Consider the following 11,329-nt stretch of genomic DNA (forward strand, 5'->3'; position numbering starts at 1 on the left):
GAATTTTAGTTTCGTTAACTAAGCTTTCCTCCTTTTCTTTGCTGGAAAGGGTAAGAAGTGATGCAGAGGGATGATAGAAATAGAAGCAGTAAATCAGAACTACAGAGTAGGGAAAAGCAGATCATAGAAGCTACATGTTTGGAGTGTTCATTAGATGGAAGCCAGGGCAAAACAGGAAAATATAATGTTTTATAACACTCATTCTGAGAAAGTCATTCATATTATCCTGAAATTAATTTCTAAAAATGTTTTCTGACGTGAAACTTTTGAGAAAATATAATGGCTAAATTGTCAACAATGTTTTAGCTTCTTTCTTTTTTGTTTTAGACAGGATATTGCCCTGTTGCCCAGGCTGGAGTGCAGTGGTGTGATCATGACTCACTGCAGCCTCTACCTCATGGGCTCAAGCAATCCTCCCACCCCAGCCTCCCTAGCAGCTGGGACTATAGGCACGTGCCACCATGCCAGGCTAAATGTTGTATTTGTTTGTAGAGATGAGGTCTCACTATGTTACCCAGGCTGGTCTCAAACTCCTGGGTTCAAGCGGTCCTCCCTCCTCGGCCACCCAAAATGCTGGGATTATAGATGTGATCCATTGCACCTGCCCAACAGTGTCTTATAATAAATACAAAATAATGTATTTAGATAATATGGTCATTTTCTATAATAATCTCGATGGTGCAACTTTAATGTTCAACCCAGAGTAGGTGATTTTGCCAGGGAAAAAGCTAACATGGTCCATGTATTTAGCCTTTTAGGAATCAGTGGAAAATACTAAGAATATGGACCACATCTATGTGTAGATGATCTTCCTCAGACACCTCCTCTCAAGCCCTTGAGAGCAGGTGGATTGTAAACTCCTCTTTGAGGACAGCCCTGGTGTTTTGTGCTAATTGAGGGCAGATCTTCTTAGAAAGTCAGATTGTAAATATTTGTTTGTTTTGATAGAAGTGGAAAGAAAAGTGACGGGAAAAAGAAGAGACAGGCCGGGCGCGGTGGCTCACGCCTGTAATCCGAGCACTTTGGGAGGCCGAGAAGGGCGGATCATGAGGTCAGGAGATCGAGACCATCCTGACTAACACATTGAAGCCCCGTCTCTACTAAATAATACAAAATATTAGCCGGCTGTGGTGGTGCGCGCCTGTAGTCCCAGTTACTCAGGAGGCTGAGGCAGGAGAATGGTGTGAACCCGGGAGGCGGAGCTTGCAGTGAGCCAAGATTGCGCCACCGCACTCCAGCCTGGGTGACAGAGTGAGACTCCCTCTCAAAAAAAAAAAAAAAAAAAGAAAAAGAACAAGAAGAGACAAAGGGGAAAGTCAGGGTTAAAGTAATCTTAGTCTTATGAAAGCCAGTCAGGCCCTGTCACCAGCATGCAAGGCCTGCCACCCTGCATGGAGCTTGGCCATTAGGATAGTGCAGCATAGACAAAGCTGCATTTTTCTCAGGAGCTAGATTCATACTGATTTCAGCACTTGTGAATATGTTCCTTTGATGTTCCATAATTCCTGATTTTCTCAGTGTAAGAGACAGGAGAAACCAAAGTGTCTTCCTGTTCACACAGCACTCACCACTCAGCTCAGTGCTTCTGACACCAGATGTTGAGGGTGGGGGTTCCCCACACACCAGCTGGGTATCCTATCATTTCCTTCAATTCTCCCACTGTCCACCTGGAGTTAGAGTCAGATCCCGTAGGTTAAAGGCTCAGTCCCACAAGGTGGCCTGCACTCCAAATGCCAGTCAAAAGCACGGGGTTGTCTCCGCCTCTCCTGACTGACTGGCTGTATGTATGCTGGGACTCCCACGTCACCCTCTTCAGGCTCCACTGATTTGCTAGGACTCCTCACAGAACTCCGGGAACCACTTCCGTTTACCAGTTTATTATAAATGATCTTACGAAGGATGAAGATGAACATCCGGATGAAGATATGGACAGGGCAAGGCATGTGGGAAGGGATGCTGTCTCTGGCGCACCACCCCTCAGGAGCCTCACATGCTCAGCTCTCTGGAAGCTCCCCAGACCCTTTTGGGTTTCTATGGAGGCTTCATTACAGGGACATGGTACATCATTGGCCGTTGGTGATCGACTCAACCTTCAGCCCCTCTCTCTTCCCTGGAGTTTGGGGGCTGGGGCTGAAAGTTCCAGCTTTCTTTCTTTTTCTTTTTTTTTTTTTGAGATGGAGTCTCGCTCTGTTGCCCAGGCTGGAGTGCAGTGGCGCGATCTCGGCTCACTGCAAGCTCCGCCTCCCGGATTTATGCCGTTCTCCTGCCTCAGTCTCCTGAATAGCTGGGACTACAGGCACCCGCCACCACGCCCAGCTAATTTTTTGTATTTTTAGTAGAGACGGGTTTTCACCATGTTAGCCAGGATGGTCTCGATCTCCTAACCTTGTGATCCACCCGCCTAGGCCTCCCAAAGTGATGGGATTACAGGCGTGAGCCACCACGTCCGGCCTGAAAGTTCCAGCTTTCTAATCACAAGATTGGTTCCCCTGACAACCAGCCCCCATCCTGAGGCTATCCAGGAGCCCACCAAGAACCTCATAGAACAAAAGATGCTCCTATTACCCAGGAAATACCAAGGGATTTAGGGGCTCCGTGTCAGATGCTCCTAGCACTCAGGAAATTACACTCTTAGGAATTGTGTGTTAGGAACTGGGGTCAAAGACCAACTATGAGAAAAAATTCACCTAACACCCCTATCTACTAGGATTTTAGGAGTTCTATGTCAGGAACTGAGGGCAAAGACCAAATATATATTTCTTATATTACAATATCACACTCAGCTATTGACAAACCTGAGGAAGATTCCCACAAAAAATACAATTCAGAGGGGAATTGCTACCAATATTTGAGTTCCAGTAAGGCATTGAGAGAGACTGAAGGCAGAATTTTAAATAATTGATTTAGGCCAGGCATCGTGGCTCATGCCTGTAATCCCAGTGCTTTGGGAGCCTGATGCAGGAGGATTGCTTGAGCTCAGGAGTTTGAGACCAGCCTGGGCAACATAGGGAGACCCTGTCTGTATTTAAAAAAAAAAAAAAATTAGCCAAGCGTGGTGGTATATACCTATGGTCCCAGCTACTAGGGAGGCTGAAATGGGAGGACCGCTTGAGCCTGGGAGGCTGAGGCTGCAGAGTCATGATCCCACCACTGCAGTCCAGCCTGGGTGATGGAGTAAGACCCTGTCTCAAAAAAAAATTGATGGCCGGGTGCGGTGGCTCACACCTGTAATCCCAGCACTTTGGGAGGCCGAGGCGGGCGGATCATCTGAGGTCGGGAGTTTGAGACCAGCCTGACCAACATGAAGAAACCCCGTCTCTACTAAAATACAAAATTAGCTGGGTGTGGTGGCACAAGCCTGTAATCCCAGCTACTTGGGAGGCTGAGGCAGGAGAAACGTTTGAACCCAGGAGGCAGAGGTTGTAGTGAGCCAAGATCGCGCCATTGCACTCCAACCTGGGCGACAAGAGCAAAACTCCATCTCAAAAAAAAAAAAAAAAAAAAAAATGATTAATCTCTCACAGCTTTTATAAATCTATACAAGTTTCGGTAGTTCCTTCTCAGTTTCTCAGTGACAAGACTTTAATTCATTTTATTGGTATATTTCAGTAATCTGAAGAGGTGCGGGGTAACACAGATTATTTTTATGTTTAGTAACACTTTTAATATCAACTTTCTTTTTGATATGGCAGTTTAGACAAGTTTTCAGAAGCAGTTTATAAGCATACTTCTTTCTTTCTTCATTTTTCACTTTTGGGGTTTTTTTTTTTTGGTCTTAAACTCCTGGGCTTAAGCAGTCCTCCAGACTGCCAGCTTGAGCCATCACACTGAGCTATTGCTTTTTTTAGACTGAAAATAGGGACATAGATTCATCCACTCACCAAAGTGTCAGTTTCTCTAACTTCTGTTTGCCACAGCTCCTCATGGAAGGGGTCAGGGCCACCCTCGTCACTGTGGTCTGTCAGGATTGGTGGGAAGGGGATCTCCCCTCATCTGCTCTCAGTTTCCCAGTAAACCACTTTTGGAGAATATTCCAAAAACATTCTTGAAATTTTCCTTGTACAATCTGAGATTTTGTGCCTTCTGCAAATTACTTCCCTTCAATGGACGAAGAAGGACATCAGTGATGTCAGCACGTGAAATATTAACTATTATGCTAATACCTGGGCAGCGCCTTTGACAATTGTGGTATTTTTGTTTTGTTTTGTTTTGGTGGTGGTAAGATATATCTGAAGTTTACTATTTGAACTGTTTTTAAGTGGCATTAAGTACATTCACATTGTAATGTTACCTTCATCACCATCCAGCTCCAGAGCATTTTCATCTTTCTTTACAGAGACCCTGTCCCATGAAACGGTAACTCCTCACTTCCCCTTCCCCAGCCCCTGTGATTTATTATTTAATGGCACAGTTCCCTGAGGAGAAAGTAATACTATTCTCATTTTAGAGATGAGGAAATCAAGCTGAGAAAACTCACCCGAGGTCATACAGTTAGTAAGTGGCTAAATGAGGATTCAAGTCCAGGTCTTTGCGGTTCAGAAGCAGAGTTTGCATGGCTCAGAGACCCCTGTGGCCTGCAGACATGCTTTGTTAGGTCTGCTTAGTGTATTCAAACAATAAGACTAGTGGCTGACATTTAGAATTGGAAGATGTCATGACAGATCTGCATTTCTGGCTGCTCTTGAAGACTGTGATGATCCAGTGACATGGACTGCGTTCTTGTGTGGCCTCTGCGTCAGCTGGCGCTGAGGGGCGGCTGTGCCGCATGGCAGGGCGGCAGTCTTGCTGCCTCTCACCTGCATTGCTCCTGGCTCTGAAGGCCGTGCTCTGCCCACTACATTCCACTGTGTGCTCCTGGACTCACTTGTCCTAGAGGTCAAGTTACCTCTTTTGCTGGAAGTATATCAGTGAAGATATTTTAATGTCTCAGCTGGATTTTCATGTTCAATTTTAGGATTTCCATCACCAAGGATTAAGAAGACCTTTGGGCAGAGACTCCTGGGTATGCTCCCTTCAGAAAACAGTTCTACGAGGATGGAAGACCAGGACAGTCCTCAAGAGGTCCTTAAGATGCTCATAGATTTGGTTAGTGTCTTTGCTTGCTTTTATTTTGCAAGTTATGATTAAGCCAAGCTTGTCCATCCCACGGTCTGTGGGCTGCATGCAGCCCAGGACAGCTTTGAATGTGACCCAACACAAATTCGTAAACTTTCTTAAAACATCATGAGATCTTTTTGAGATTTTTTTTTTTTTTTTTTTTAGTTCATCAGCTCTCATTAGTGTTAGTGTATTTTTTTGTTTTGTTTTGTATGTTTGTTTTTTGTTTGTTTGTTTGAGACAGAGTCTCGCTCTGTCACCCAGGCTGGAGTGCAGTGGCGCAATCTTGGCTCATTGCAACCTCTACCTCCTGGGTTCAAGTGATTTTCCTGCCTCAGCCTCCCGAGTATCTGGGACTGCAGGTGCCCACCACCATGCCTGGTTAATTTTGTATGTGTTTTTTTAGTAGAGACAGAGTTTCACCATGTTGGCCAGGCTGGTCTTGAACTCCTGACCTCAAGTGATCTGCCCGTGTTGGCCTGCCAAAGTGCTGGGATTACAGGCGTGACCCGCTGCGCCCGGCCAGTGTTAGCGTATTTTGTGTGTGGCCCAAGACAATTCATCTTATTCCAGTGTGGCCCAGGGACGCCAAAAGATGGGACACCCCTGGGTTAAGCTAATCTATTTGCTTCCTGTTCATTCAACTCTTTCTCTCTCGACCTGCACTTGCCTTCTATGCCCTTTTCCCAGTTGGAATACCAGACTCCACCTTCATGATCTTTATCTCCTTCAGCTCCTCTTTTCCCATCATCCATATCCTGTGCAGGTTTAAAGGCTCCATCTCGGAAAACAGGGGGTTCCTGTGGTTAACTCCAGCTAGCTTGGCCGTCTGCATTTATATATATACAGTTTGTGACAAGAGTGCCTGTTTATTGAGGTATTTTTAAAGTGTTCAAGGTATTTCCTCACACATTATATCCTTTAATCATCACCACAATCCGTCCTGAAATAATTCCTGCTACCCACATTCCACAGATGACTCGACTAAGAACTGAGACTCAGGTTATATGAACATACTTATCTCTAGACTGTTATTTCCATACAAATATATGAAAGCAATTTTATATACAAATAACTTCAACATTCTTTTATAAATATACACGCTGATATATTTTTTATATGTTGATATCTATCTATATGTACATGCCTCATATAGATCTATATTTTCCCTTCATTTCTAGATGACTTGCAAAATTTTCAATGCTGTCTTCTGTTCTTTTAAAAAATAATCGTTGGCACTGGGCGCGGTGGCTCACGCCTGTAATCCCAGCACTTTGGGAAGCCGAGGCGGGTGGATCATGAGGTCAGGAGATTGAGACCATCCTGGCTAACACGGTGAAACCCCGTCTGTATTAAAAATACAAAAAATTGGCCAGGTGTGGTGACTGGCACCTGTAGTCCCAGCTACTTGGGAGGCTGAGACAGGAGAATGGTGTGAACCTGGGAGGGCAGAGCTTGCAATGAGCCAAGATCGCGCTACTGCACTCCAACCTGGGTGACAGAGTCAGATTCTATCTCAAAAAAAAAAAAAAAAAAAATCGTCGGCCTGGCATGGTAGCACACATCTATAATCCCAGCACTTTGGGAGGCCGAGGCGGGTGGATCACTTGAGGCCAGGAGTTCAAGACCAGCCTGACTCCATCTCTACTAAAAATACAAAAATGAGCCAGGTGTGGTGGGGCACGCCTGTAGTCCCAGCTACTGTACTCGGGAGGCTGAGGTCCAAGAATCACTTGAGCCTGGGAGGCAGAGGCTGCAGTGAGCCAAGATGGCACCACTGCATCCAGCCTGGGCAACAGAGCCAGACTCTGTCTTAAAAAAAAAAATCGTGAATAACATGTAGTATAATGTTTGGGGATCAGGTGATACCTAATTTATTCATACTGATGGACAGATCAATATGAATATTAGGGTTGAACATTTTGATAAGATAGTACAATACTCCTTTCTCTGAATATAGTCTGTGATTTATTGACTAACTTATACATGTTTAATTTCTGTGCATGCAGCTGAATGATAAAGAAGAAGCTTTGGCTCATCAAAGAAAAGTTAGTTACATGCTTGCTCGGGCACTGGAAGACAAGGACACTGCCTCAAAAGAGAATAAAGAAAAAAATCCTACAAAAGAGAATTTCCCTTTCAACAACCCCCGGCATAAGACTTCAGAATTCTCTGTCTTGGGTGATCCTGTACATTCAACTGTCCACATTTCAAATTCTGTGGGCTGCATTTGTTCAATCCAGCACTCTCAAATAGATCCAAACTATAGAACTCTTAAAAGATCCCATTCTTTGCCATCAAATATCATATTTTAAAGACAAGCCAGTTGAAATTGGAACTGAGAGTTGTTTATATCAAGAGACTTTGAAAAATGATTTTGTAAATTTTGCTGCATCTTGAGAAGTTGTATGTTTCCTAGGTATTTCTAAATTTTAGGAGGTCGCTTAAATATTTTCTACATTTTCTTTTTCTTCTTTTGAGATGGAGTCTCGCTCTGTCGCCCAGGCTGGAGTGCAGTGGCGTGACTCGGTTCATTGCAACTTCTGCATCCCGATTCAAGCAATTCTCCTGCCTTAGCCTCCGGAGTAACTGGGATTACAGGCATGTGCCACCACGCCCAGCTAATTTTTGTATTTTTAGTAGACACGGGGTTTTACCATGTTGGCCAGACTGGTTTCAAACTCCTGACCTCAAGTGATCCACCTGCCTTGGCCTCCCAAAGTGCTGAGATTACAGTTCGTGAGTCACTGCACCCAGCCTATTTTCTACAAGAAATTAGTATTCTGTGTTGACATTTTATTTATAAATTACATTACTGTATTTATTTTATTTATAAATTACATTACAGGCCGGGTGAGGTGGCTCATGCTTGTAATCTCAGCACTTTGGGAGGCTGAGGCAGGTGAGTCACCTGTGGTTGGAGTTCGAGACCAGCCTGACCAACATGGAGAAACCCCATGTCTACTAAAAATACAAAAAATTAGCTGGGCGTAGTGGCGCATGCCTGTAATCCTAGCTACTCTGGAGGCTGAGGCAAGATAATCACTTGAACCTGGGAGTGGTAGGGTATGGTGAGCCGAGATCGCGCCATTGCACTCCAGCCTGGGCAACAAGAATGAAACTCTGTCTCAAAGAAAACAAAAAAAATTACAGTGTTTGCCAACATCCTATAACAAAAAATGATTTTTGGGAAAAACAAAAAATTATTTAAGTATTTTGATTGACTATAGGGATCTTAGATTGGCTAAATCAACAATATAACAATGTATCTTAATGCTCTAAGAAGTAACAATACCTAGGAGTGACTGAATGTTAATTTTTGGAATACATTTATCTTATTTGCCTTTTTCGGTAATTTTCATTTACCATATAAAGTTTAGAAATAGCAATTTCCTTAACTTCAATAAGACAGTTATGATGGTGGCAGAGTATATTGAGTCATTGCCGGCTGCCTTCATGGCTTGTCAGGGTAGTAACATTTTGCAGCCAAATCTGCAGATTTGTAGCCAAGTCTACAAAGTACTTAACAGCTCTTTTCATTGCATCCTGTGAGATGGTTGTGATGATCCAGAAAATGGGGTCACAGGAATCTTAAGCTGCCTGAGCCAAGGTGATTTCTAGGAGTTTTTTCGTTTGTGGTGAGTTGGGGTGTGTGCAGTTCGGGTTTGTGTGTAGACAGGGTCCCACTGTGTTGCTCAGGCTGGCCCCAAACTCCTGGCCTCAAGGGATCCTCCTGCCTCAGCCTCTCAAAGTGCTAGGATTAGATTACAGGCATAAACTACCACAACTCAATAAAAAAGTTTTAAAAAATTTACAAAGCTCGTATTTGATCCAGCTAGGATTTTACCCTGTACATTTGTATTTCTTGTAGGCTGGTGCACAGATATCTTAAATGGCTACTAATTGCTGCCCTGCATATGAAAACAAATGGCTATCAAGGCTGGAGGCAGTGGCTCACAGATCGGGTCTGAATCTCATGAGTCCAGACCAGTCCAGAGTTCAAGACCAGCCTGGGCAACATGGTGAAACCCCATCTATACAAAAACTCAGCAAGGCATGGTGGCATGCACCTGTTGTCCCAGCTACTCAGGGGGCTGAGGCAGGAGAATGATGGCATGAGCCCAGGAGCTTGAGGCTGCAGTGAGCTGTGATCGTGCCACTGCACTCCAGCCTGAGTGACAGAGTGAGACCCGTCTCCAAAAAAAAAAAAAAAGGCCATCAATATAAAAATGTTCATCTAAACTACTGTACATCCATACAATGGAATACTCTACAAAATGGAGCAATCCATACGATACAGCAAATGAATAAAGCAAAATGCATGGGTTGACAGCTGTTGTGATACCTCAGTTCTCTTGTCTTCTTGGTTTAAAACAATTTAAACAAAAGACAGCAAAGGAGATGTGGCATAATTTATTGCAAGAGAAAGGAATATTTTGAAAGTTAGGTGCAGAATAGACAGTACACCTGAGAGAGAATTCAGGGCCAGCTGCTCATAAGGGTGAGACAGCATTGACTACTGCTGGAGAAACTCCCTTTATGGGAGTTTTGCATTGTTATTCATAAGGTGAGAAGAGGTGTTGCTAGTAATCATATCCTGGGTAGTCCTCTGCACAGGCGCAGTAGCTGTTCACGCTTGTTCATACATCACATGTCTCATTAGCATCTTAAATTTCCACCTAGAGGTGTGTTTTTTATTATTATAATGTGAAAAGGATCAGTTTGAGGACAGGTAAAATCAAAATGTGCATGCTACCTAGAAGGGAAAGTCCCTACTGAAGATAGGTTGCTTGAATGAGTTCAATTACAATGTGAATGCTGAGGTTTATTGTGTTGGCTGTACAGTCATGAGAACATGGTCATTTCCTTGACTACCTGATATAGTTTGGCTGTGTCCCCACCCAAGTCTCATTTTGGATTGTAATTCCCTAATCCCCCCATGTTGAAGGAGGGATTTGGTGGTAGGTGACTGGATCATGGGGTTGGTACCCCCCCCATGCTGGTCTCATGATTGTGAATTCTCATGAGATCCGATAGTTTTATACATGGTAGTCTCTCCCGCTGCCATGTAAAACATGCCTGCTTCCCCTTCTGCCAAGACTGTAAGTTTCCTGAGGCCTCCCCAGCCATGTGGAACTGTGAGTCAATTAAACCTCTTTCCTTTATAAATTACTCAGTCTTGGGTAGTATCTTTATAGCAGTGTGAGAATGGACTAATACACTCCTATCCTGCCTCATGTGTTAAGACACATTTTATGAGTGTCCTCAGATGCCTTTGGCACTATTATCTCCCGGACCCTTAGCTGCTTGGCTGCTTCCCTCTTGGCAGTTCCCCGTCTACACACACACACACACACACACACGAGGAAATCAGACAGATCTGAAGCACAAGTGGGTTTGATGCATTGCTGCTGGCTCATAGATGGTGAATGCCACAGGACAAAGGCATGGAAGCTTCCTTAAGCAACTGAGAGAGGCCCTGGGCTAACAGTCAAAGGGGAAATGGGGACAATGGAGCACAAGAATTATAAGAACTGCATGAGCGGCCGGGCGCGGTGGCTCCCGCTTGTAATCCCAGCACTCTGGGAGGCTGAGGCAGGCGGATCACAAGGTCAGGAGATTGAGACCATCCTGGCTAACATGGTGAAACCCTATCTCTACTGAAAATACAAAAAATTAGCCAAGTGTGGTGGCAGGTGCCTGTAGTCCCAGCTACTCAGGAGGCTGAGGCAGGAAAATGGCGTGAACCCAGGAGGCAGAGCTTGCAGTGAGCCGAGATTGCGCCACTGTACTCCAGCCTGGGCAACAGAGTGAGACTCGTCTAAAAAAAAAAAAAAAAAACAAAAACAAAACTACATGAGCTTGGTAGCCCAGGGGCCTCCAAATAAAAGTATTATCTAAAACCTTGATTTTGGCCTTGTGGGACCCTAAGCAGGAAACACAGCTGAGCCAGATACATGACCTACAGAACTGTGAACTAATACATTTGTGTTACTTTAATTAGCTGGGCATAGTGGTACACATTTGTAATCCCAGCTACTTGGGAGGCTAAGGTGGGAGGATCGCTTGAACCCCAGGATTCGGAGGTTGCATTGAGCTGAGATTGCATCACTGACTCCAGCCTGGGCAACAGAGAAAGACTCTGTCTCATTAAAAAAAAAAAAATTAACCAGGCACGGTGGTGTGCACCTGTAGTCCCAGCTACTGGGGAGGCTGAGGTGGGAGGATGGCT

At 44.5% G+C, this 11,329-nt stretch overlaps 1 protein-coding gene across 7 annotated transcripts in view; it reads left to right on the plus strand.

Moving 5' to 3' along the window:
• Positions 1-9,429, plus strand: part of LOC105475193 (coiled-coil domain containing 125) — a 52,804-nt gene extending 43,375 nt beyond the window's left edge. For all 7 annotated transcript variants that reach the window (XM_011730271.3, XM_011730274.3, XM_011730270.3 and 4 more), the window contains 2 exons: positions 4,955-5,085; positions 7,107-9,429. In XM_011730271.3, the coding sequence (XP_011728573.2) occupies positions 4,955-5,085; positions 7,107-7,412 (437 nt within the window). In that variant the 3' untranslated portion in view covers positions 7,413-9,429. The remainder of the gene's footprint in view (positions 1-4,954; positions 5,086-7,106) is intronic.
• The last annotated feature ends 1,900 nt before the right edge of the window (positions 9,430-11,329 follow it).

Source organism: Macaca nemestrina, chromosome 6 (assembly GCF_043159975.1).
Source record: "Macaca nemestrina isolate mMacNem1 chromosome 6, mMacNem.hap1, whole genome shotgun sequence".
Lineage (NCBI taxonomy): Eukaryota > Metazoa > Chordata > Mammalia > Primates > Cercopithecidae > Macaca > Macaca nemestrina.